At 42.3% G+C, this 27,932-nt stretch overlaps 1 protein-coding gene and 1 long non-coding RNA gene across 2 annotated transcripts in view; one reads left to right on the top strand and one right to left on the bottom strand.

Annotated features, from left to right (window-relative positions):
- The window catches only part of LOC308184788 (Golgi phosphoprotein 3-like), a 38,788-nt gene extending 20,924 nt beyond the window's left edge, over positions 1-17,864 (top strand). Inside the window, exons 2-4 of the mRNA XM_080572345.1 lie at positions 9,392-9,523; positions 12,270-12,384; positions 15,933-17,864. Of these exons, the coding sequence (XP_080428471.1) occupies positions 9,392-9,523; positions 12,270-12,384; positions 15,933-16,357 (672 nt within the window). The 3' untranslated portion in view covers positions 16,358-17,864. The remainder of the gene's footprint in view (positions 1-9,391; positions 9,524-12,269; positions 12,385-15,932) is intronic.
- Positions 1-27,932, bottom strand: part of LOC308184913 — a 65,436-nt gene that overhangs the window by 25,116 nt on the left and 12,388 nt on the right. The window lies entirely within an intron of this gene.

Genomic DNA, 27,932 nt, shown 5'->3' with positions numbered 1-27,932 from the left:
TGCTCATGGTTTAAGCTGGTTGTTGTTACTGGCTAGGGTAAATTTTATGAGAGAGTGCTCCTTTTTTTTTTTTTCTTCTGTATTCCAAAGTGGATCTTTTCATAAAGAGGATGCATTGCTAGAGGAGTTTTGGAAGGTCTTTCTAGATCATACCAAGTGTTTCCACAATCATTTCTCAAAAGACAAATTTTTTCTCAGAATGATTTTGCTTTGTCCTGCGTACTGTTCTTGCATGTTTGGTAATATTAAATGTTGGCAACTGTATAATTTAAATAGAATCATTTTCATATTTTTTGTCACAGTTGTCAAGCAGTGGAGTACAAAATTGAATAAATGTGTTTCTAGTGATTGAGTAAATTTATTGTGTCAAATATTTGGTTCTGCTATTTAAGCAGACAGCTATCAATGCAGAAATACAGATGAAGTGTGATAGGTATGGTGTGGTTCATAGAATAAATGTGATTTGCAGCTTTGCAATCCATATAAGAACTATATATATTTCTTAACATTGCTTTTCAAATTATTACTTCAGTGCCATATTGTTTATGGATATTAAAGCATGTTAATGTGTCTCAGGAAACTCAGATAAGCCTGTGTGATGTCAGTAATGCCAAATGCTTGATGTCTTAAAATGTAATTAGTTAATTTTGACTACATATAAACTAAATGTTATGTACTGTTTTGTTTGTCACTTTCCTGAAGTTCCTCTGTTCTTCCAAGAACAGGCTAAGTGTCAAAATTAACAGAGGATGAGTCTGTTTCTCTTTCATGTTTACATTTACAGTACAGGAATGGTGGTTGTCTAGTAGTGCTACTTCAAAAGTGCATGAGGGTAAGAGAACTGCTTACAGAACACAGCAAGCCTCCTCTTGCCAAAAAGACTGCGGCAACCCAGACCAAGTGACTGCCCAAAAATGTGTCTGTTCAGGTCTCCAGCTGCAGGGTGCCTGAGCCTGTTGCTACCAGTGGAGGGTGGCAGAGATACTGCCTGCATGAGGTGCAAGCAGGTGGAGGATCTGATCAGCCTGGAGGCAGAGCTCAAGGAAGAGGTGGAGAGATTAAGGACTATCAGGGAGTGTGAGCAGGAGTTAGACTGGTGGAGAAACTCCCTGCCATGCCTGTGAGAAAGGCACCGGGGCGATACACCCCAGATAGTGGTGGACCCCCTGCCCTGTTGCTGTTGCGGAGAGGGAGGGGACCTGAGAGATGGAGAGGAATGGAAACAGGTCCCTGTTCGACATTGCAGGCGAGCCTCCTCCCTGCTCACCTCGCCTCCCCAGGTGCCCTTACACAATAGGCTTGAGGCCCCTGGAGCTTGAGAGACAGATTGGTGAGGATGTGGGGGAAGGTCCACACAGGAGGTTGTCTAGGGCAAGGAAGTCAAGTCCATGCTTGAAGACTTCCTCCACCAAGAAGGAAAGAAGGGTAATGGTCGTAGGCGACTCCCTTCTGAGGGGAACAGAGGGCCCCATTTGTCAGCCGGACCCTAGCTGCAGGGAAGTCTGCTGCCTCCCTGGGGCCCGGGTCAGGGACATTACCAGGAAACTTCCTGGCCTGATTTGCCCCTCCAATTATTATCCCTTAGTGATAATTCAGGCTGGCAGAGACAAAATTGCTGAGAGAAGCCTGAAGGCTATCAAAAAGGACTTCAGGGGATTGGGACAGTTACTGGATGGAGTGGGAGCGCAGGTGGTGTTTTCCTCTATCCCTTCAGGGGCAGGGAGGGATACTGAGCAGACCTGGAAGGCCCAGCTGATTAATACATGGTTGAGAGGCTGGTGCCATTGCAGGAATTATTTTTTTTTGTTGTTTGTTTGTTTTTGTTTTTGTTTGTTTTTTTGACTGTGGGGTGATTTACTCAGCACCTGGCCTGATGGCTGCCGATGGGTCCCACCTGTCTCAAAGGGGGAAAGGGATCCTAACCCAGGAGCTGGTGGGGCTCATGGTTTCTGTTGCACAATGTACAGGGGAACAGATACGGCAGGATATATCCCTCTCTGGGATGGGGGAGAGAAACAAGAAAGTGAAGCCTGTGGGTTGAGATAAAGACAGTTTATTAAGACAGGAAAATAATAATAATAATAATAATAAATGTGTATGAAACAAGTGATGCACAATGCAATTGCTCACCACCCGCTGACCGATGCCCAGCCTATCCCCGAGCAGCTGGCTTCCCCACCCCGGCCAGCCACCCCTATATATCGTTTAGCGTGACGTCAGATGGTATGGAATACCCCTTTGGCCAGTTTGGGTCACCTGTCCCGCTGGCAGGACAGAGCGAGAAGCTGAAAAGTCCTTGGCTTGTTGTAAGCACTGCTCTGCAACAATTAAAACATCAGCATGTTATCAGCACTGTTCTCATTCTAATCCAAAACATAGCACCCTACCAGCTACTAGGAGGAAAATTAACTGTATCCTAGCTGAAACCAGGACAAACTGTAATTGGTCTTAGCAGCTTAGAGTAGTTCTTAGAACAAATAGCAGCCCTCTCCCTCACTTACACCCACAATGGAAGTCAATACATCCAGGCATGGTCCTATGAGTGTGAGCTCACTGTGATATAATTGCCAGGAGCTAAAATAAAAGTGTCTTGACAATCAAATAATACATAAAGTTCAAAAACTCTCCTAACTTTTTTATATATTTCTGTGTGTGCTTACAAGCTCCAAACAAATAGTTTTAATCACTACAGATTCGATACCTAAATCAATCAGCATCTACTCTGACTCCATCAGATTTAAAGGCATCCCCTACCCTGAGGTAGGATTATCCCCATTGAACACTGAGGAGAGACATTAACAGATGCCACGTCATATCTTCCAACCAATAATGCTTCCTGCGTTCCATCAGGGCAATTATCTCTGAGCTATCATCCCATCTACAGGAGGTATTTAAAGGCCGCAGATAAAATTGTTATTCACAAAGCAGACTATTTGAAAGCAGGACTTCCTACTCACAGACTCCATTTTTCCAAAGTCTCGGTACAGAGAAAAGCCACCATTGTACCGCAGGTGCACTCCAAAGATGAAATATCAATTCTAGAGAGTTTCCACATTGCTCAAGCTGAGCCACCATTTTTGACGCTTGCCCACATCCACAAGGGAAGCACACAGGAGCTACAGAGCTTAGGACAAATGAACAAACTTAAAGAAATAGTTCATTTGGCAAAAGTGCAGCTGTGATATCCAAGTTTTTCCCTACCTTACGCTCCAGGAAAATGCAGTACAAGAGGGTAGTTGCAGGCTTTCTGGCTGTGTGCAAGCCTCTCACAATGCGACTGGTGATTTTGCATCTATCAGACTGAAGCATTCAAGCTGCATCCACACCAGGAGCACCACGGTCCTTACAATGAATGCTCCTTACTGCTGTTATAACTACAGGCCATTACCTTTCATTTAGGATACATTTAAAAGTAAATACATGCATGAAATACGGAATGATTTAAGAGAATGTTCTCTTAGGACAGGGATAACTCATCCCTAAGACTCAAAATTAATTGGGAGAATATTTTCATTGATATATTTCTAGGCTGTAAAGTGGCACTTGAGTGACAGACAATTACACATCAAGCAGTCTCTGTTGCACAGTGCACACAGGAACAGATATGGCAGGAAGGAGGAAAAAATAAGCCTAAATACACCACAAATAAAATTTGTGTGCTGCCTGCATGTTCAATGCAGACAACCACGAACATTTGCATTAAAATAGTGCAGTAAATAACCACCCCACAGCTGAGATATTTACAGCCGCATTAGTAAATACACTTTCTCTTTCACAGAGAGGGTGGTAATTTATTAAACCACCCAAACAAGACATCTTGCAACCACCAGTCGTCCTTTAATTAGGAAGGATCCTTCTGAAAGCAGAGCAAAGGGCTAGATGACAAAGCAGGCCCTTTCCATGCAAGTTATCCAGGAGCTGTCATTCACCACGCTTTTACCTCCTTTGATGAACACGTTGGCATGGACTGAAAGAAAAGGCTGTGCACCAAGGCAAGCCCATCACACTCAGCTTCCCACAGCCCCACACCTGCCAGGAGCGACAGCACACCAGCCAGAATAACCGTGCGTTTTGGAGCAGTGCCGCAAATTTGTTTATTGCATTTATTTACTTCCAGATGAGCTATGAGACAGAAATCCCATATGGCTTATGGTTTTATTGAAAGAAGAAAGGGGAGGAGGTCTGTTACTCTATGCAAAAGGGAAGGTGGTTTACTGCTGGAATAGGATGTGCCACATCTCATCCCAGAGCCCAGGCCCCAGCATACCTACAAAGACCTGCCCCTGCTCAGCACCTCATCCCAAGTAGTGGAGGATCCAAATATCAAAGGGGGAAAGGGATTCTATCCCAGGAGCTGGCAGGGCTTGTAGAAAGGGCTTTAAACTAGGTATGAAGGGGGATGGGGGGGAAATGAGGCTCGATAGAGATGAGACTGGGGGAGCAGTCCCAGGGTTGGGGGTGAGGGCAGTGGCACAACTGAAGTGCATCTACACCAATGCACGCAGCATGGGCAACAAACAGGAGGAGCTGGAAGCCATTCTGCAGCAGGCAAACTATGACCTAGTTGCCATCACTGAAACATGGTGGGACCACTCCTATGACTGGAGTGCTGCAATGGATGGCTACAAGCTCTTCAGAAGGGACGGGCAACTAAGGAGGGGTGGTGGCATGGCTCTCTATATTAGAGAGTGTTTCGATGTTGTTGAGCTCGGGGCTGGGAATGATAAGGTTGAGTCCCTGTGGATAAGGGTCAGGGTGTTGGCCAACAAGACAGACATCCTGGTGGGGGTCTGTTATAGGCTGCCAAACCAGGATGAAGAGACGGATGAGGCGTTCTATAAGCAGCTGGCGGAAGTCGCTCAGTCACCAGCGCTTGTCTTCCTGGGGGACTTTAACTTCCCGGACATATGCTGGAAATACAATACAGCCCTGAGGAAGCAGTCTAGAAGGTTCCTGGAGTGCGTGGAAGACAGTTTCCTGACTCAGCTGGTTAGTGAGCCTACCAGAGGGGGTGCCCAGCTAAACCTGCTGTTCACGAACAGAGAAGAACTGGTGGGACATGTGGTGGTCAGGAGCTGCCTTGGGCAGAGTGATGACGACATGGTCGAGTTCTCTATTCTTGGTGAAGTCGGGGGGGGGGGGGGTAGTAAAACTGCTACCTTGGACTTCCAGAGGGCAGACTTTGAATTGTTCAGGGCAGCAGTAGGGAGGGTCCCTTGGGAGTTAGTCCTGAAGGGCGGAAGGGTCCAGGAAGGCTGGATGCTCCTCAAGAAGGAAGTCTTAAAGGCGAAGGAGCAGGCTGTCCCCGTGTGCCGTAAGATGGGACGGTGGGGAAGAAGACTGGCGTGGCCAAACGGGGAACTTGTGCTGAGTGTCCGGGGGAAAAAGAGAGATCATGTCCGGTGGAAGAAGGGGCAGGCAACTCGGGGAGAGTACAAGGAAGTTGCCAGCATATGCAGAGAAAAAATCAGGAAGGCCAAAGCCCAGCACGAGCTCAACCTGGCCACTATGGTTAAGGATAACAAAAAATGTTTTTATAAATATATTAACGGCAAGAGGAGGGCCAAGGAGAATCTCTATGCTTTACTGGAGGCCAGGGGGAATATGACAACTGAGGATAAGGAAAAGGCTGAGGTTCTTAATGCCTTCTTTACATCTGTCTTTACTAGCCAGACTACTTACCCTTGGGGTACTCAGCCTCCCGACCTGGAAGTCTGGGACGAGTAGCAGAAGAAATGTCCCACCGTTCAGGTGGAAACACTCAGAGACCTGCTGCTCCGCCTGGACTGTCACAAGTCCACGGAGCCAGATAGGATCCACCCGAGGGTGCTGAGGTAGTTGGTGGATGTGATTGCTGGGCTGCTTTCCATCATCTGTCAGTGGTCGTGGTTATCCAGAGAGGTCCCAGATGACTGGAGAATTACTAATGTGACACCCATCTATAAGAAGGGTCATAAGAGGGATCCAGGGAACTACAGGCCTGTCAGCCTGACCTCGGTGCCAGGAAAGGTGATGGAACAGGTCATCTTGAATGCAATCACGCATCATAAGGATGTTGCGAGGCTGTGCAGGGACAAAATTAGAAAGGCCAAAGCTCATCTGGAGCTCAATCTGGCTACTGCTGTTAAAGATAAAAGAAAATGGTTTTATAAATACATAAACACGAAAAGGAGGACTAAGGAGAATTTCTGTCCTTTACTGGATGCGGGGGGAAACTTAGTGACAAGAGAAGAGGAAAAGGCTGAGGTGCTTAATGCCTTCTTTGCCTCAGTCTTTAGTGGCAAGACCAGTTGTTCTCTGGATACCCAGTACCCTGAGCTGGTGGAAGGGGAGGGGGAGCAGAATGTGGCCCTCATAATCCACGAGGAAATGCTTGGCGACCTGCTACAGCACTTAGATGTACGCAAGTCGATGGGGCTGGATGGGATCCACCTGAGGGTACTGAGAGAACTGGCGGAGGAGCTGACCAAGCCGCTTTCCATTATTTATCGGCAGTCCTGGCTATCAGGGGAGGTCCCAGTCGACTGACGGCTAGCAAACGTGACGCCCATCTACAAGAAGGGTCGGAGGGTAGACCCAGGGAACTATAGGCCTGTTAGTTTGACTTCAGTGCCAGGGAAAGCTCATGGAGCAGATTATCTTGAGTGTCATCAGGCGGCACTTGCAGGGCAAGCAGGCGATCAGGCCCAGTCAGCATGGGTTTATGAAAGGCAGGTCCTGCTTGACGAACCTCATCTCCTTCTATGACCAAGTGACACGCTTAGTGGATGAGGGAAAGGCTGTGGATGTGGTCTACCTTGACTTCAGTAAGGCTTTTGACACCGTTTCCCACAGCATTCTCCTCAAGAAACTGGCTGCTCATGGCTTGGACTGGCGTACGCTTCGTTGGGTTAAAAACTGGCTGGATAGCCGGGCCCAAAGAGTCGTGGTGAATGGAGTCAAATCCAGTTGGAGGCCGGTCACTAGTGGAGTCCCCCAGGGCTCAGTACTGGGGCCAGTCCTCTTTAACATCTTTATCAGTGATCTGGATGAGGGGATCCAGTGCACCCTCAGTAAGTTTGCAGATGACACCAAGTTAGGTGCGTGTGTCGATCTGCTCGAGGGCAGGAAGGCTCTGCAGGAGGATCTGGATAGGCTGGAGCGATGGGCTAAGGCCAACTGTATGAAGTTCAACAAGGCCAAGTGCCGGGTCCTGCACCTGGGGCACAAGAACCCCAAGCAGTGCTACAGGCTGGGAGATGAGTGGTTAGAAAGCTGCCTGGCAGAGAAGGACCAGGGAATACTGGTTGATAGTTGGCTGAATATGAGCCAGCAGTGTGCTCAGGTGGCCAAGAAGGCCAACAGCATCCTGGCTTGCATAAGAAACAGCGTGGCCAGCAGTTCTAGGGAAGTGATTGTCCCCTTTTACTTGGCTCTGGTGAGGCCGCACCTCGAGTACTGTGTTCAGTTTTGGGCCCCTCACTACAGGAAGGACATGGAGGTGCTCGAGAGAGTCCAGAGAAGGGCGACGAAGCTGGTGAGGGGTCTGGAGAACAAGTCTTCTGAGGAGCGGCTGAGGGAGCTGGGATTGTTCAGCCTGGAGAAGAGGAGGCTCAGGGGAGACCTTATCGCTCTCTATAGGTACCTGAAAGGAGGCTGTAGCGAGGTGGGGGTTGGTCTATTCTCCCATGTGCCCGGTGACAGGACGAGGGGGAATGGGCTAAAGTTGCGCCAGGGGAGGTTTAGGTTGGATATTAGGAAGAACTTCTTTACGGAAGGGGTTGTTAGGCATTGGAATGGGCTGCCCAGGGAAGTGGTTGAGTCACCATCCCCGGAGGTCTTTAAGAGACGTTTAGATGTAGAGCTTGGTGATACGGTTTAGTGGAGGACTTGTTAGTGTTAGGTCAGAGGTTGGACTAGGTGATCATGGAGGTCTCTTCCAACCTAGATGATTCTGTCATTCTGTAATGTGACGCCCATCTGTAAGAAGGGTTGTAAGGAGGACCCGGGGAACTACAGGCCTGTCAGCCTGACTTCGGTGCCAGGAAAGGTGATGGAACAGGTCATCTTGAATGCAGTCATGCAGCATATGCAGGACAACCATGGAAACAGGTCCAGTCAGCATGGTTTCAGGAAAGGCAAGTCCTGCCTGACCAACCTCATCTCATTCTATTACGGGGTGACCCGCCAGGTGGATGAGGGAAAGGCTACCTAGACTTCAGCAAGGCCTTTGGCACGGTCTCCCACAGTATTCTCCTGGAGAAGCTGGCCGCCTGTGGCTTGGACAGGTACACTCTTTGTTAGGTTGAAAATTGTCTGGTCGGCCGGGCCCAGGGAGTGGTGGTGAACGGAGTGAAATCCAGCTGGTGACCGGTCACCAGTGGTGTTCCCCAGGGATTGGTGTTAGGGCCCATCCTCTTTAATATCTTTATTGATGACTTGGATGAGGGAATCAAGTGCATCCTCAGTAAGTCTGCAGATGGCACCAAGTTGGGGGGGAAGTGTTGATCTGCCGGAGGGTAGGAAGGCCCTGTAGAGGGACCTGGACAGGTTGGATTGATGGGCAGAGGCCAACGGGATGAGTTTCAACATGGCTGAGTGCTGGATCCTGCACTTTGGCCACAACAACCCCATGCGACACTACAGGCTTGGGGCAGAGTGGCTCGAAAGCTGTGCGGAGGAAAAGGATCTGGGGATGCTGATTGATGCTCGCCTGAACAGGAGCCAGCAGTGTGCCCAGGTGGCCAAGAAGGCCAACGGCATCCTGGCTTGTATCAGGAATAGTGTAGCCAGCAGGACCAGGGAGGCAATCGTCCCCCCATACTCTGCTCTGGTGAGGCCGCACCTCGAGTCCTGTGTTCAGCTTTGGGCCCCTCACTACAAGAAGGACATGGAGGCCCTGGAGCATGTCCAGAGAAGGGCCATGAAGCTGGTGAAGGGCCTGGACCACAAGTCCTATGAGGAGCGGCTGAGGGAACGTGGGTTGTCTAGTCTGGAGAAGAAGAGGCTCAGGGGAGACCTTATTGCTCTCTACAACTACCTGAAAGGAGGTTGTGGGGAGCTGGGGGTCGGCCTCTTCTCGCAGATAACTAGTGATAGGTCGAGAGGGAATGGCCTCAAGTTGCGCCAGGGGAGGTTTAGGTTGGAAATTGGGAGACATTTCTTCTCAGAAAGAGTGGTCAGGCATTGGAATGGGTTGCCCAGGGAGGTGGTGGAGTCACCGTCCCTGGGGGTGTTTAAGGAAAGGTTGGACGTGGTGCTTAGGGACATGGTTTGGTGGGTGACGTTGGTAGTAGGGGGATGGTTGGACCAGATGATCTTGGAGGTCTTTTCCAACCTTAATGATTCTATGATTCTTCTATTTGTTTTCAGGTGGAGGTGGAAGTATCTTACTGTCTTTTCATCTTCTCAGGGTTACACTTCATTTTGGAATGATTGCATCTCCTCAGGTTTGCGTGGATGCATGTTAATCGAATTGGCATTGCGAGGGCGTCTTCAGCTAGAGGCTTGTGGAATGAGGCGCAAAAGTCTGTTGACAAGAAAGGTAAGTGGGAGGAATGTGGTCATATTTGCTTTTGCGTCGTGTTCTTGCAATGCAGTAGTTACAAATAACAGTGAGTTTTAAGGTAAAACTTATTTTTTTTTCTTTTCCTATAAATGGGGTTAGAGATTCTGAGTAGTGACTTATGTTACAGGCACAGAGTTATTATCTAAACTGTTTCAGTGGTGAGCTGAAGGGTCTTGTAAATTTTCTGTACTTGTTCTCAGTTCCTGTTTGTTCTCTTGATGTGTTCCTGCTGCTGTTGGGAGCCTTTCACAATCAGCTGGCTGTGGCTGTGGCCAGGGTGCAGTGATAGCAGTTGCTGCTGTGTTCCAGCAGCACCAGTTGTTATCTGTCGAAGGAACTGGCTTTTGCTCTGTCGGTGAGATGTGGGCTGGGGCTGAGATGGACAGCTAACTGACAGCGAGCCAGATGTATCCTGCAAGCCACCAGTTAGTGCTGGCGTACACAATATCCTCTGCACAGTATGCTTTGCAGTGCGTAGGAAGGAAACATCCTTGTACCTTGGGCCCCTGAGAATGCAAAACTCTAGCTAAAGTGCGTGACTGGTGTGTTAAATTGATTGTACTCACTGACCTTTAAGATGAGCAAATTTTTAAGGTTCTTTATTGAATTAGGCTGAAAATTTGAAACTTTAATTTATTGATTTTGCTGTTGTTTTTTTTTTTCCTTAGTACAAAATGTGCAAAGTTATACTGTTTGAATTTCTACTTCATCAGCATTAGTGGATACTTGTAAAATAAGTTTATGGTCAAATATTTCTATCCACCACAAGTAAATTCTCTTTCATAGCCTGTTTCCCCGTCAGTTTTACGCTTTGCTGATTTTTTTTTTTTAAAGGAAAGCTTCCAAATTCCCTAATCTTCTCCCAGCTTCCTTCTCCTCCAAAGAACTGAACCTCTGTTCAGGCAAACAGCACCTGCTTCTTTTAGCTTCATTTAAGCATATTCAGCACTGATTAGTTTCTACAGTTTTTTTCCTCACAAAGCTTTTGGCTCCTTAGGCATTCAGGAATGTTCTTTAACAGTTATTTTCTTTCTATGCAAACCTTGTCAGGTCTGTCTATCTGAAGTTTTAACTGCTTTTTTTTTTTTTTTAGGAAAATGGAGAAATAACCTGTGCATATCTTTACTACAGCATACAAACCAAATTGTTGTCTGCCCCCCCTCCTTTTTAAAAATTTTATCATGTGCTTTTTAGGGGTGGGTCTGTCTGTGTTCTTCTGTTTTGTTTTTTTTTACTGCTTTAAGGAGAGCTAAATCTAACTAGTATTCAATGCTTTGTTCTTTTTGTTGTAAGAAAAACTAGAGATTTTTGCAGGTGGGAGCATTCTATGAAAAAGACAATATAAAATTCAAATGAAGATTGATTTCTGCTTACAGAATTTCATGCACGTAAAATCCCTAACTACTGATATCTATGATGTTTCTTCTGTCCTACCCTACCTCTCAGTTTAGAAGTCATTCTCATGTGTCTTTTCTCATTTTACGTAAAGTCTTGCATTGTTTAATATGAAATTGCAGTCTTGTTCCCATGTTTGGTAGATTTATGTGCCTGAACTCTACCAAGTGTCCACCTCTACACTCCTTTGGTACAAGCTTGCAGGCTTTGCTCGCTTTAATTCACAGAAAAAAACAAGGTCAAATACCATGGTTAGTGAATGGAATGAGCTGTTTAGTTGTATACAGGGTTGTAATTCAGTGAGGTGTGGAGCTTCAGCAGCAATATCACTTTATATAGCCTCTGCACCTCAAGCTAACCCTTCTGCCCTGCCCCAGTCCTTTCTGGAACTTTGTGGGAAGGTAGAAGGTAGAAGTTCCTTTTTTTCTTTGTTTCCTGTTAGCACTTTATAGGCATCAGGTAAAAAGATAACTTATCAAACAACTTGAATTGCCGGTTTTAATCATTATTTTCATAAGCAGCTTTGGTGCTGTAGTAATTATTCTTTTCCTAAAGAAATAGTGTTTTCTTTTTGGGTGTGTGTCTTTTTTATAATTAAACTATATTGACTTGGGCTAATTAAATCCATACGTTTTTAGCTTGGTGCTGTTGTCTTTCTAACCAAGAGAAAAAAAAAAAAGGTATTTGTACATGGTTTATATAACTGATTGTACTGGTAAACAAGCAGTTACTCAAGTTCTTAAGTTTTATTACATTCCTGTGAATGATTTTCTTTCTCCTGTGCTCTCTTGGGGAAATAAGTCAATTAAATCATTTTAGAATTTATTAAATGGTAAACATAAACCCCTGTAATATATAATGTCATTTATTGTACGTACAGATTTTGCTTAATATATATGAACTGTTAGTGAATGGAACATAATATTGCTGGTGAGCATGTTCTTCAGAGCTGAAAAACTTACAGATGTTGTATTGACATTGATCTATGGAAGAAAACCAGTTTTCCTGTTTTTTCCAGTTCCTAACTGATTTCTCAGTTTCATGTGGCCTAATTGTTTAACTGCAGTATTTTGAATAAATTGATTTGAAGCAGTAAAATAGAGTGCCATCAGAGATCAGTTTAACACTGTAGTGTACTTTGTTTTGAGGAGGAAATGAAGCATCTAGTCAGGTCAGTGGATTATCTTCCTTAAAAATATGTATATATAAACAAAGAGGTATTAAGCATGTATGAATGCCGTAAGTTTAGTTAATTTTCCTGTTTTTTATTGTTGGATGTTTATGGTATATGAACTAAGTGAAAAAGCTGCGTTTCATTCTGTCGTAGGTGATTTGCAAGTCAGATACTTCTACAGGGGATGTTCTGCTTGATGAAGCTCTGAAACACATAAAAGAGACCCAACCTCCTGAAACAGTACAAAATTGGATTGAACTGCTTAGTGGTAAGCCTTGGACATAACATATTTGCTTTTTTTGTAATCTCTAGTGATGCCACTCAATATGGCATCACTAGAGATTACACTGCAAGATTTTGGAGAAGAAATTATGCAAAAATGTAATTAGTCCGTCCTCTAGAGTAGTCTCTTGTTGATTGTAGCCTTTAATCAAACATAAGTAACTGTTTCTTTTGACTTAAGTTGGTACAGAACGGATCTAGATTGAAGTGTCAGAACATATCAACTCTATGGAAGAGATGTCTTCTGCTGAATCTGAAGTGAATCAGGACTGTGCCCTGGAGACATATAACTGTCTTCCTCTGTAACTGGAAATGAGGGGTAGTAGAAGTTTAGAGTATAATCATATGGATTCAGTAGAGTTTTTTGATAAGGAAAGAAGATAAAGAGCTCACTGTTCCTATGTAAAAATTGAGGGTGAAAATTCAGCCATCAATCATAAAGAAACAGTAGAGAGGAGTTCTGTTTTTCCGTTAACTAGAGAAATGTAACAACATTAGAATATATGTTGAATATATATGTATTTCTAGTTGTTCAAAACAAAGGCTTCAAGATGAGCACTTTGTGCACAGCTTTTTCTGTAAAGGAAAGTAAACTGAAATAAATTAAACTGCATAAATTAAACTGAAGAGATCGGTGGCCAAAAGCATTTTTTTTTCTGTAGCCAAAATGTATTACCAAGGCTTGGCTGTTTTTACAAAACACAAAATGCAGTTTCCCTGGAGTAGATCAGAGCTGTACTTCAGTTGCATGCGCAGTAGTGGGGAGGGAATCACTATTTTGTCAGTAACATAACTTTGGGAAGTAGGGGGCAATGAGACTTGCTCATCTAAATATATTTGTTACTTGTAATAACAGATAAATGAGTTTCAAAAGTGAGCAAAACCTCTCCAGCTTTCTCTGCCTTCTTGTTTTCATTATGTTCTTCCCATTTGTCCTGTACCACCTGAAATAGCCTTCCTTGTACTTCAATATTTTCTTGCACAGTTCATACTGTGTCCTTGCCGTTCCTTCCTTCTTGTTCCATGAGTGTTTGTCAGAGAGAGAAAGAAACATTTCTTGTCAGTAGGGGGCATTGCTGCTGCACATCCCTGCAGTCTAGTCTGTTCTTGCTCAGCTCTACTCCACTTTTACAGCTTGCAAAAGCAATTCTTTTCCTCCGGCCAAATACATAATATGCACTGGCTTTGTCTCCCAGGGAAGAGCACATAAAGTTAGTACTGATTCAAAAAAGGTCAACTAATGAATGAACAGTGTAGGTTTCCTTGAGGCACGAGCCTGCTAAGCTTTGTCTCTGGGAGGATTATCGTCATTAGTGCTGTGATTTGGATCAGTCTTTTTTACTTGCCCATGGGTATTTAATTACTAGTTCTTTGATGGCATTAGGATTCTTTGCATTTCCCATGGTTAAGAGAACTGCCCTGTGAAGAATTTTTTTTTCTTTCTGTAAATTCTTTTAGAGTTTTACTTTAGGGGTGGATCCTGGAAAATAGCTATTCCAGCCATAATTATCAGAGATGCAAAGAATACTGCTTAAAGGTCCAGTACATATGAGTTCAAAGCCATCACAGAAATATTTGTATGGACATTTGAGGCTATATTTTCCAGGCTGTTCTTGTTTATAAGATCACCTCTAAGGGAAGCAAGTATAGGGAATATAGAAGTTTGGATCAAAATGTCAGGTCTTCCTGCAGATGAAATAAATGTTACATCTGTGTAATGGTGGAGATTGGTCACAAGGTGTCACCACAGTACTGATTTTTATTATCATATAGATGCATTCACCTGATAAATTTAGAAGCATCTAGGAAATAACCTCTACTATGTGAAACACTATAAGGAGACTGCCTTTTGGGGGGGAGGTGGTGGCTGGCATATGATAGTTTCATTTGTGGTCAAGCTGGGAAATCACACCTCAGTGAAGTGTAGGACCTATAGGGACTTACATAGTTCAGGCCTAGGTAGATTCTTTACCTTTACACTATGCAGTTGGTGTTACCTCATTTGTGTACTTAACCTGGCTGTTACTTAGATGCTTGTCACCTTCCATTGCAATGAGAGAAACCTTAAATTCATCTGTTTTTTGTTTTGTTTTGTTTTGTTTTAAGTAGTACTATTAAAAGATAACCAAAGATTAAAAAAAAAAAAGCTTTCTAAAATACAAGTTGCTATAGAAGCTGTCATATTGTTTATGGAAAAAACACTTGTACGTAAGAAATACTTAATGCTGTTTCTTCCCTTGCCTCTTAAAGCGCATAGGCTGTTTAATATCAGGAGGAGATTTTAATACTTAAAGTAAATACTGAGGTAAGCTGGACCTAAAAACTTTAGCTGAAGTAAACTTCTAATCAAAGAAGGATTTCTCAGTGCTTAACAACTTCAGCTTTATCAGTAGCTGCTGGTATATTATTTTGTGCTTTTTAAATTCCTTTAAGTGCATACACGTGCTCTGAAGTGCCCATTTGTCCTGCCATAACAAAGCATTAGAAATAATTTTCATAGAAACATCAAAGCCCCTCTCAACAGGAGTGCTCTTCTGTACATCCATCCACCCACACTCACATGGTGCATGTCTGTTTCACCTTGGAGGGAGCAGAAGTGGAAAGAAGAGCATAAACCTGAAGAAATAAGAGAAATGAGGAGAGCATATGGGATAGGTGTGCATTAGCTTGTCTGTGACAGAAAGAATAGCAATGATGCTTACAAGTCTTACGAGGAGCGGCTGAGGGAGCTGGGATTGTTCAGCCTGGAGAAGAGGAGGCTCAGGGGCGACCTTAACGCTCTCTACAGGTACCTGAAAGGAGGCTGTAGCGAGGTGGGGGTTGGTCTATTCTCCCATGTGCCTGGTGACAGGACGAGGAGGAATGGGCTAAAGTTGCGCCAGGGGAGGTTTAGGTTGGATATTAGGAAGAACTTCTTTACTGAAAGGGTTGTTAGGCATTGGAATGGGCTGCCCAGGGAAGTGGTTGAGTCACCGTCCCCGGAGGTCTTTAAAAGACGTTTAGATGTAGAGCTTATTGATACGGTTTAGTGGAGGACTTGTTAGTGTTAGGTCAGAGGTTGGACTAGGTGATCATGGAGGTCTCTTCCAACCTAGATGATTCTGTGATTCTTCCAGTCCCTGAATTGACAAAGGCTGAGCAGACAAGGCTGGAGGAGATGCTTTTTAAAACTTTTTTAATTTTTATTTTTATGGTTACTGTTTAAAAAAAAAAAGTCTTCATGGCTAATTTTTCTTCAGTACAGGAGTGCTTGTTTGTCATATCTTTGCTCAAGACATGGCTTAGCTAGTGTTTCATCCCAACTTTAAATGCACAGTGAAACTCCTCAGAGATGCTCACATGGTCTCAGTCTCTATGCATGTATCTAGATGGGTCAGAGATCAGAGAAATGCTGACATGAGCACGCTAACTTACTGTAATAGTCAGCTATATGAATTTGACAGCTCATTCTGCACCACGAGAGGGGAAAAAATTGCTGTAGTAGTACAGCTTAGATTTTGCCTGACTGTTGGCTTTTTCCTTTGCTTTTTTTAGGTGAAACATGGAACCCATTAAAGTTGCACTACCAGTTACGAAATGTCCGTGAACGGTTAGCTAAAAATCTAGTGGAAAAAGGTGTACTGACAACAGAGAAACAGAACTTCCTTCTTTTTGACATGACTACGCACCCTCTCACCAACAACAGTATCAAACAGCGCCTCATCAAGAAGGTTCAAGAAGCAGTTCTTGACAAATGGGTGAATGACCCCCACCGCATGGACAAGCGCTTGTTGGCACTCGTTTATTTAGCCCATGCTTCAGATGTTCTGGAGAACGCTTTTGCCCCCCTTTTGGATGAGCAGTATGATTTAGCCACAAAGAGAGTGCGGCAGCTTCTGGATTTAGACCCTGAGGTTGAATGTATGAAAGCCAACACGAATGAGGTTCTATGGGCTGTTGTAGCAGCTTTCACAAAATAACTGCAATCAGACTGAAGTGTTCTCTTTTCTTTCATGTAAACCAATTGTTTCTCTTCTGTTGGCTACTCATGTTTTTTGTAATTTGTACCTTCTCACATGAATTGACTCTTGTTTAATGGAATTATAAGTGGTGTATTCCCTCTTTCTCTGTGCATCTGTATACAGGATTCTGTTGGTACAAGAGACCTTCCTATTTAAAAAAACAGAAAAAGGTTTTACTGCCATATTGGCTTTCCATTTCCTTTTAAATTTGAGTTATCTGAAATACTTGTTACTCTATTTTTCATCTTATTGTTATTGAGGTGGTTTAACATGGAAAGCACCTCAAGAAAACGTGCATGCAATTGGATCAGTAGTCTCAGCTGACACAGATGTGTGCATGCATCAATACTTCTGCAGTACAATTCATAACAGATCAAAAAGGGCCTTTTTAAAAAATCACCAATGTTTCAATTGGTTCAATGTTGTTTCAATTATATCTAACAAAATTACTTTAAAAGCAGAAATTCCATTTAACAGCTTTGTCAATAGTTCCTGTAAAACCCCATAAATTTTACTTTTCATGTAAGTCTCTTGTGTACTTATATTTTCATTAGAATGATAGCTGAGTCACAAGGCTAGTGTAGAAAGGTCCAATTGTTTCATAAACCAGTTTTGGGATGGGAAACATTCCATTATATTGTAAATACAGTTCAAGTTGTACATTAACAACTGCCCCATCTTAGTATTTTGCAAGAGCTATGTAGTTGTACATCTGGTGCCCCTTACTTGTTATCAGTCATTGCCATTTGGTGGAAAGAAAGGCCTCTTATAAAGAGTATGTATGTGAAAGCTGTTTGTTTCCAGCATCTACAGAGTTTGCCGTCCAGGTATTCTCTGTCTATGCATTGCCTTTGATAATTAGTGTATGGAAAGAGACCACTTTCTGTCATTTTTTTCTTCCCCTCCTGTACAGAAGAGGCTTGTGACCAGTGCAGTTCTTGAGTGCAGTTTTTAATTTTGTTTGTACACAAGTTAATGTTTGTCTCTTAAAAGTCATAATCTATTTTACATCTTAAAAACAGTCAGTCCTAGCAGGTGTTGCATGTAAATGGTTAGCAAGTAATGACTGCAGTTCAGATTATTAAGATTTCTGTAATGGGACACTATACTATATTTTAATTTTTATATACAGTTATGCTGATTAACACACTTGTAAAAAAAAAATATATAAAACTTTGGCTTTTTAAAATGTATTGCCTCTTTACCATTGCTTGTTACATCTCCCATTGGCTTTACAGTGTAAATATTATGCATTGAACAAATTAAGCGTTGATTTATATATTTTTTCCTTATAACACAGATTTACAGTGGGGCTTACAGGTGTTTAGAAACTTTATTGGTTAATATTCAGAGCAAGAATACTAGATGGTGTATAACTGTAGAGTTGAAATTTAAAAGATCCCTTAATCTGTATACTAGCTTTTTACCTACAGTAAATAAACTATGATCTTGAAAGTGCCTAAAACAGAGCAAGCATGTCATTTTTATTTTTTGTTGCTAATTAGAAAGGTTTTATTGCTTAACTGAAGGCTTTAGTTAATATCCTTCTTATTAGAAAGGGCAAGTTTATGTTAAGTAGATCAAACTGACCTAATCAGCAGAGTTTCTCGGGTCTGCAGGGTTTGTGACCAAGACAGACTGAATTAGTGTATGAGCATGCAGCTGTGCCCACCATGGGTAGACCTCTTCTATCTTGAGCACAATTCTACAGTCTCATCTGTGACTGGACTTCTGATTTTGCACCTCAGTTTGTATTGTTTATATGCTTAAGTAGTTGACTTTAAAATACAACTTAAATCATCATCATGCCTAAGTAAACTTTTTTAATAAAGGTTTTTTTAAAATATGGTCCTTAACATTTAATGTCATGCTGTTCTTTCAGTTCTTAAATGCTGTTTCTTTAGAAAAATGAAATTAAAAGTATATTTTAAGGTATTTCAAACTCTGGTTTACAAATAAAAAGAAACTTTTCTCAGTTGTAAGATGCTATGTTTAAAACTTTGAGGAGCTTGGGCATGAACTTTCAGCTTGGGCATTTATTTTAAATTTTTTCAAAACGTGGTTGTTTTAAATGGAGGAAAAGTGAAAGTTGCTGTGTTGCTCATATTTGACAGCTTACAGCTTACTTTTTGTACTTGATAGTATATGGTAACTCACTGCTTTTGTTGTTTCTCGTGATGTTTTATTTTCTGTAGCTCTTTGAGAGGAGAAAAAATCAGTTGGAAAGGTCAGAGAAATAGTGAAGTATTCAGAAGTAAGTTGAGTGCACAAAATTTTTAAAACAGCTTTGAAAAGCTATACTTGAAATGTGCTTCTGACTGACAGTATCTTTTCATAGTCCCTTCTGTCCTCTCATCTTCATTCTGTATTTATGTTCCTGCTGGGTTTCATGTTAGGTTGTAGAAGATACAGGGTTTTTGTCTCCCTTAGAGCCAACATATTTTAAAATGTCACCCTTCTTTAGCCACTTCTAGAGAGAGGTTTCCACCCTCCAGATAGAAGATAACTCCCTACAATATTTATCAGTTTTCTTTTCCTTCAAGGTAGAACCTGTGTGATGGAGTTTGTATTAGGTGTATCAAAGAACCCTATGATAGGTTTGATGTAAATAACAAGTGGTTTGTGAAGAGCGATGGTACCTTTTGCTAGACCACCTGATATAAACCTCTGTGTGTGTGTGAAATAGAAGAGCTTTTGGAGTCTTCAAGTCCAATGTGCTTTTAAAAACAAATAAAACCAATCAAACAAAAAACACAACAAAGCCTCACAGATGCTACTAGACCTTAAGTCTAACAATGAAGATGAAGGTAAGTTTGGTATGTTAACAGGGATTGATATAGCAAACATCCTTACCTTCATTGGTGTTTCAGGTTCTAATAACGTGGTTGAACATGGGAAACTGTTCTGCTGAGATTCATGTACCCTTCTTCATATTAGCTGCTGCTGCTGCTCACAGATCCAGATTTTAAGAGAGTTTTGGCTGCTGTGAGCCTGTCTCTGGCTGTTTGAAGTAAAGATTACTATCTATAGCCTGAAGAACCTGAACCTCAAGGGAGAATAAGTATTATTCAGGGACTCATTCTTCTAAAACAAACTTCCAAGTTAATCTCAAAAACAGGATTTTGAAGGATAAATCCACAAATGGCATAGACGTATACATTTAATTTTACGGTCCTTGAGATTTACATCTTCCTGTGTTTCTAGAGATGACTTTACAGTGCTCCTATATGAGGTGTTAGTGAAAACTCTGTGCCACGCATGATGCTTTCGAGGTGAAAGTTGCATAAATTGGCTATAAAAGACTGGTGACCGAGTGCTCATGTGTTCATGCCCATTTCTCCTACAAAGTAAAGATATGTATTAACTGTGTTCTCTGTGAACTGGACTGAATCTGTACTGAAACAAAATAAAGTACCCTTTCAAGCTATGAGCTCCAAGTGGTAAATGTGTATCACATGCATGCAGTACCTGAAGGTTTTTTTCATTTATTCAGTAGCTTATGAGTATTTTTCCGAAGGTCTTCACCAGTTTGGGAAATGGAACTTTTCAGTTTTCCATTAAAGTGAGTTCTATCTAAACTGAGCTTCAGGCACTTCAGGTAGTCAAAAGCCTGTTTGCATCCTAGTTTCCCTGTATTGTGTCCATCTATCTTTCTAAATGGAAAGGGGTTTCCAGGTTCAGGGAAGTACACATTTTTTGAAAATAACTCCTTTATTCTGTGGTTATGCTTAATTTATACAACAGTTTAATTACTCAGGGAATGAGGTGCTGCCAAGTGCTTTATAAGTGTCAAATATAAAAACGTGACTTCAGGTGGTCTTGCATAGGAGGGGAGGATCTTTGGATGGGGAAGAAACATGGTGAGAACTACTGCCCATGTTCATCTCTGGACAAGAGCTAGAGTTTGCTCCCATTGCATCTTTTTTTTTTTCTCCTTCCTACAAAGCAGCAACACAAAGCCTGTGAAAAGCTGAAGATAAGAAATGCCTTCTGACTCAGGAGGAGGAAAAGCTTCTGTAGAAACAGAAGAAAAGTTGGCTTTTAAGACAGTGGAAAGGATAGGGAAAGAAATGCTGATTAGTAGGATTTTTCCACCCACTACCTTTCCAAACTGTTTGCTGTTTCTACTTTTTTTTCTCTCAAACCTTTTGGCACCTGGTCTTCTCCTCCCCTCCCCTCCCCTCCCCTCCCCTCCCCTCCCCTCCCCTCCCCTCCTCTCCTCTCCTCTCCTCTCCTCTCCTCTCCTCTCCTCTCCTCTCCTCTCCTCTCCTCTCCTCTCCTCTCCTCTCCTCTCCTCTCCTCTCCTCTCCTCTCCTCTCCTCTCCTCTCCTCTCCTCTCCTCTCTTTCTTGGTGACTTCCTCTCCTCTTGTGCTCAGAAACAATCTGTACTAACTTCGAACCTCAGATGTTTCTACTCTTGCCTTTTTATTACTAAGTTTTTCATTGCCTTCAGTTTTAGAGTCAATTTGAGCTTAAATCTATTACCTCGTCTTCAGAGTTGCTTTCACCTCTTCTCTGATTTCCTACTGATGCTTCAAGGAACCTCCCCTTCTTCAACAAATATCTTTGTCTACACTAACTGCCTTGGTGGTTGAACTAAAGCAGCTGGCTTTCTGATCAAGCTTACACGATGTGATTTGTTAAGATGAACAAAAGTTGATGCTAATTTACATTGAAACTTCTCTTTGCTTGCTTCCAAAGCAAGCTATTGTCCATGCAACAGGGAGGACTTAGAGCTGAGTATCATGACTTTTAACAGAGTTCTCTAATGTAAGAAGATCTTGTTCCTGAGTCAGTGCTCTAAAGACTCAAGCTTTTCTTGTAGTAAGGTCATATATGTGGGAATAAAAATGTTGTTTTTGCAGAGTTACATTGTTTAAAGGTAAGGAATGTGGTATTGAGATATGCTTGCAGTGATAAGAAAACTTAGCAGGCAACCTTGTAAAATGCAGACAACCAGATTCCTTAGAACAATTAGGTAAAAATCACAGTGTCAAGTCAGATAAGGGAAGAAACATTACCACTTCAAACAGTAAAAAAAAACGTCAAAAGAAATTTGAAATTTAACAGGCCTGCAACTGAAGGCCATGCATTGTCTGTGAAGCATCGGATAGGTTGTGAACCTGGATTACCCAGTCAATGGGGAAACGGGAGGGTCCCAGTCATCGAGAAATAAAGTATATAAACAGTACTGTGTGACTAGTAGGTGCGCTCCTGCTTGTGGGACACCCGCCATTGCAATCGTGAATAAATTACTGCTTCACTAAGATCCTCGCCTGAGCCTAAGTTATTGGCTACAGAGTGCTTCTCACAATTTGGGGGCTCGTCCGGGATCCAGTCACCTACCGGGGAGCCCCACCGCCATAGCAGCAGGAAGGCATGCCCCGCTGATTTCAGTGGTCCTGTGCATCGACGGTGGCGGTTCTGCGGAGAGCTGACAGAGGGCCCGAGACTGATTAAAGAGGCAGGATCCATGAAGTACTGGGGAAGGGAAGAAGGTAGTCACTCCGGGTTTAAGAATTGATCCGGTAACTCTGTGCACAGACCAAGGTAAGAAATATCAGTTATTGCCTTGGGGGTTGGGTGAGACTCTGAGTGATTTGAGACGTACTTTTATACGAAGCGAGTGTGGAGTCCTGATCTGCGGTTCCGTAGCTCCGCAAGGGGTGCGGCCGGAGACGGACGAAGTGTGAGATAAGGGAGAGAAAGGAAGAGTCTCGGGAAATTTGGTGTACGGTAACCCTTGCATGGGAAGTGCTTGGCAGTACACCAGGGAATCTGGTAAACTCATAGGTGTGCGGTACCCCTTGCATGGTAAAGTGCTTGGCAGTACACCCCCATTTTCCAGAATCGGAATGTTAGTGTGTGGTACCCTGCAGGAGGGAAATTTCTGTAGCATAACACTGACAAGGGCTAGGAAAAATGGGAAATATGAGTTCCAGGGGACAGGGAGATATCCCTGGGGGAGTGCCTACCGACTGTCCTTTAGGAAGGATGTTGAGAAATTGGAAGAATAACCCCAAAACTACAGAAAAAGATAGGAAGAAAATGGTTAAATATTGTGTATCAGTCTGGACAAAAGAACCAATTAAAGGAACTGCAGTATTTTGGCCAAAATACGGGTCTGACAAAGATTGGGTATGTCAGGCCTTAAATTTGTATGTTAATAACAAATTTCCATTTTCGGAAGAAGAATCTGAGTATGCAGCTTGTTGGATACAAGGAATAAATTTGGTTTTGAGCAAAAATCAGAATAAAGAGGGAAAGAAAGAGGAAGAGACAAGTGATAAATGGGACCTTTTGGATAACTTACCTCCTCCTTATAACCCCCAAGCTGCAGCAGCAGCAGCAACTGCTGTAGTAGTTTCTCCGAGAGAAGAGACAGGAACTGTAGATAACATTAGCTCTGGGAACAGGAGGTACCCCAGACTTGTAAAAGAATTGGAACAATGTAAAAAAGACCTTGAGAATGTTCCACTCCCTGGTACTAATACTACTAACACTATTGAAGCTGCTATGTATCCTCTCCGTGAAGTGCCGCTGGGACCTGGACAGGTAGGGTATGTAAATGCCCCCCTTTCTAGCGGAGAAGTGCGAAATTTTAAAAAGGAAATGAAATCTCTGATTGAGGACCCCATTGGATTAGCAGAACAGTTAGATCAGTTTTTGGGACCCAATCTATATTGCTGGGGAGAAATGATGGCAATTCTGAATCTGCTATTCTCAGGGGAAGAACGAGGAATGATTAGAAGAGCAGCAATGTGGGAATGGGAAAAGGCTCATCCTCCAGGAGATGGGGTGATTCCAGCAGAGCAAAAATTTCCAAATGTGGACCCTAATTGGAACAACAATAATGTGCAGGATAGGGTTAATATGAAAGACTTGAGAGAAATGGTAATTAGAGGAATTAGAGAAGCAGTACCTAAGTCTCAGAATTTTATTAAAGCATTTGAGGTTCAGCAGAGTAAAGATGAAACTCCAAGTGATTTCTTGGAAAGGCTCAGGGACAGGGTGAGAAAGTATTCAGGAATGAATCCTGACGATCCTGTAGCGCAGGGGCTTTTGAAGATTAATTTTGTGATGAAAACGTGGCCGGACATACAAAGGAAACTTCAGAAACTGGAGGGGTGGAACGAAGAGCCGTTAGAAAAACTTTTGAGGGAAGCGCAGAAAGTGTATGTCAGGAGGGAAGATGAAAAGCAGAAGCAAAAGACGAAAAAGATGATCTCCACAGTGAATCAAGTGGTGGGGCAGAGAATGGGGAACCGACGGGAAAAGAAGTTTCAGGAAAGACAAGGGTTGGGATGGAATCAAGAAGAAAAAGGGAACAGGAATGTGAAATCTAAGTGGCCACTTCCTCCTCAGCCACGGCAGGTACAAAAAGGATCTTATAAACGCGAGCAAACAGGACATTTTAAACGAGAATGTCCTGAATGGAAAAGGGAAGAAAGATTGTTTTACCATCATAAACTCTGGGGTCAGGGGTTCTTTGAACAGTGGTCCCACCAAGAGCCCTTGATAAATTTAGAAGTGGGACCTAATAAAGAAGAGGTTGTATTTTTAGTAGATACAGGAGCAGCCAGATCCTCTTTAGCTTATAAAATATCAGGACTCAATTTAACTAATAATACTCTACGAGTAACAGAGGTAGAAGGATTTGGTATGGTAGTGTCACTTTTTGAAACTACTGAATTATATTGGGGAACTAAAATTGTCACTGGGCAATTGTTATATGTACCTGAAGCGGGGACCAATTTATTAGGGAGAGATTTAATAGTCAAATTAGGATTACAATTGAAGACCTGCGAAAAAGGAATAACAGTCTCAATGAAATTATTAACAGAAAATGATGAAAAAGAAATAAATCCCATGGTATGGGTAAGGGAAGGAAATCGAGGAGGGCTTAATATAACTCCCTTAAAGATAACTGTTCAAGAAGGGAGCGGAATAGTTAGACAACGGCAGTATCCTATCTCTTGTGAAGGAAAAATGGGCCTGAAACCTGTGCAAAAACAAAAAAGTGCAAACTTTAGTTAGAGATGGTCTTTTGGAGCCTTGTATGTCACCATATAATACTCCAATTTTACCAGTGCGAAAGCCAGATGGTTCGTACCGATTAGTACAAGACCTGAGAAAAGTTAATGAGATAACACGAAAGCGCCACCCTGTGGTTCCTAACCCTTATACCCTGATGAGTAAAATCCCTTATGAGCACAAATGATTTAAAGGATGCCTTTTGGGCATGCCCACTGGATCCTGAAAGTCGGGATATTTTTGCATTTGAATGGGAAGACCCAGAAACAGGCCGTAAACAGCAATATAGATGGACTGTTTTGCCTCAGGGATTCACTGAATCCCCTAATTTGTTTGGGCAAGAATTGGAAAAGATTTTAGAAACATTTCAGATTCCAGAAGGGGTGACGTTGTTACAGTATGTAGATGATTTAGTGATATCTGGGGTAGAAAAATCAGAGGTAAAAGAAGCCACAAACAAACTCCTGAATTTTTTAGAACACAGGCTAAGGGTATCTAAAGATAAATTACAGTATGTAGAAAAAGAGGTTAGGTATTTGGGACATTTAGTCTCTGAGGGCAGAAGGAGAATAAACCCTGAAAGGATTCAGGGAATTGTGCAACTTCCTCTCCCTAAAACAAAGAAGGAATTGAGAAAATTTTTAGGTTTAATTGGATATTGCAGACTGTGGATAGAGGCATATACGCAGAAAACAAAGAAATTATATCTCAAATTATTGGAGGAAGAACCCAATATACTGAACTGGACTAAAGAGGAAAAAGAAGTAATGGAAAAATTAAAAAAAGATTTTATTACGGCACCAATCTTAGCTCTTCCTGCCCTAAAGAAATCATTTTATCTTTTTATAACTGTCAGTGAGGGTGCTGCTTTGGGGGTGTTAACCCAAGAATGGGGAGATAAGAAGAAACCTGTAGCGTATTTGTCTAAATTATTAGACCCCGTGTCCCAGGGATGGCCAGAATGCATTCAGGCAGTAGCAGCAACTGCCTTATTAGTAGAAGAGAGCAGGAAATTGACCTTTGGAAGACAACTGATTGTTGTTACCCCTCACCAAGTGAAGACTGTTCTCACTCAGAAAGCAGGAAGGTGGCTGACAGACAGACTCCAGAATACTAAAATATGAAGCTATACTAATTGAAAAGGATGATTTAACTATAACTACAGAACCTGTTTTGAATCCTGCCTCCTTCTTGTCAAAGGGAATTGAAGATCCAATAGATATGGAACATAACTGCTTAGATCTAATACATTACCAGACAAAGATAAGATTATATTTACAAGAGCTGCCCTTAGAGGAAGGGGAAATATTGTTCATAGATGGATCTTCTAGGGTGGTGCAAGGAAGGAGATGTAATGGTTATGCCATCATTGAAGGAACAGATGGGAATGTTGAAGAAATGGGAAAACTGCCTAGTAATTGGTCAGCCCAAACTTGTGAATTATATGCATTAAATCAAGCATTAAAGCTGTTAAAAGGGAAACAGGCAACTATATATACTGACTCACGATACGCATATGGGGTGGTACATACATTTGGAAAAATTTGGGAAGAAAGAGGCTTAGTAAACAGCAAGGGAAAGGAATTGGTCCATGAAGAATTAATTTGACAGATTTTGGAAAAATCTGTTACTACCAGAAGACATTGCTGTGGTGCATGTGAAAGGACATCAAAAAGGAAACTCCCTAGTTGAATGGGGAAACAGAATTACAGATGAAAAGGCTAAAGAATCAGCTTTGCAATTAGAAGTAGAAGCAAAGCTGCTTCTTGTACCTGAAATAAAACCTCCACCTGAAAAGCAAATATTCAGTGAAAAGGAGATAGAAGCCTTCAGGGAGTTAGGAGCGAAGGAGTCCGAAGGACGGTGGATTCTCCCTGATGGGAGAGAAATGGTAAATAAACAAATAATGAGGGAAATTTTAGCTGTTCTACATCAAGGAAGCCACTGGGGAGTCCAGGCAATGTGTGACACTGTATTAAGAAAATGTATATGTGTAGGCATGTATACTGTAGCTAAACAGGTGTGTAAAAGTTGCATAATATGCCAACGAGTGAATAAAAAGGCTCTGCGGAAACAACCTCTGGGTGGATGGGAGCCAGGGCTTCGACCTTTTCAGAGCATCCAAGTAGATTTTACTGAATTACCTAAAGTAGGTAGATTTAAGTACTTGCTGGTATTAATTGACCATTTGTCAGGATGGGTAGAAGCTTTTCCTTCAGCATCAACAACAGCTAGTGTGGTGATAAAGATAATCCTGGAACAAATAATCCCTAGATATGGGGTTGTTGAAAATATAGACTCAGATCAAGGAAGTCATTTTACTTCATCTATTTTAAAAGGATTAATGAGAACCTTGGGAATAAAATGGGAGTTTCATACTCCATGGCATCCTTCCTCCTCGGGGAAAGTGGAGCGAATGAATCAGACATTAAAGAAACATCTGTCAAAACCGGTTTTAGAGACTAAGCTTCCCTGGACAAAGTGTTTACCTTTAGCACTTCTCAGAATTCGAACTGCTTCTAGAAAAGATGTAGGAGTTTCACCATATGAGATGTTGTTTGGACTACCGTACCTGGGTAGAAACGGTGAGATACTTATTTTTGAAACTAAAGATATTTTTCTCAAAGATTATATACTTGGATTATCTTCTTCCTTAGCATCTCTGAGGGTTCGTGGACTGTTGGCTCAAACTCCACCTTTGGAATTCCCAGTACATTCATTCCATGCAGGAGATTGGGTCCTGATACGCACCTGGAGAGAATCAAAACTCCGGCCTGAATGGGAAGGACCATTCCAAGTACTACTAACCACTGAAACAGCCGTAAGAACTGCGGAAAAAGGTTGGACTCACTATACTCGAGTGAAGGCATCCATCTACCCTAGCGCCTGGGAAGTTGTTCCTACAGAAGACTTGCTGAAAGTTAAAATCAAAAAGAAAAATCTCATAACAGACTCTGAACAGGATAAAAGCTTACAACCTTAAACTAACCTTTTATTTTCACAGGTAACTAATGAGTGTGACTTGTGAGGACAGACCTATAGCAAATAGAAGTGCTCCCAAGAGGGGTTTGTTATAGTAGTAGTGTACATCTTATTCTTTGTATTGATAATTATTTGGAAATCTAAGGTTTAAAAATAATGCCAGGGAAAAATCAACTATTAATTTTGTTTCTGGTAATTGTAGGCCTCAGAGAAGGCCTTGGTCAATTGGAAACTTGGAAAAGATTTGACCAGATGATAGCAAAGACAGGGTATCCTGTCAAAATATGGGTGAATGTGACAGAGAGTTATGAACCACAATCCATCATGTTTGATGCTTGTGAGGTGTTGACTTGTGGAGATTTAAATGCTCAGCGACAATTGAGCAAAGAGGACAAATATCTCTGTCTTGAACCTAAGACTAGCAGTATGTTTGAAGGACCCCCCTTGCCCAGCATGGACTGATGAATGGTGGACGACCAATCATAAAGGGTGGTCACATACACCCACCTCAAGTGT

Source organism: Anser brachyrhynchus (assembly GCF_964034855.1).
Source record: "Anser brachyrhynchus genome assembly, chromosome: W".
In the NCBI taxonomy this organism is placed as follows: domain Eukaryota; kingdom Metazoa; phylum Chordata; class Aves; order Anseriformes; family Anatidae; genus Anser; species Anser brachyrhynchus.
This window is presented reverse-complemented; position numbering and strand designations above follow the sequence as displayed.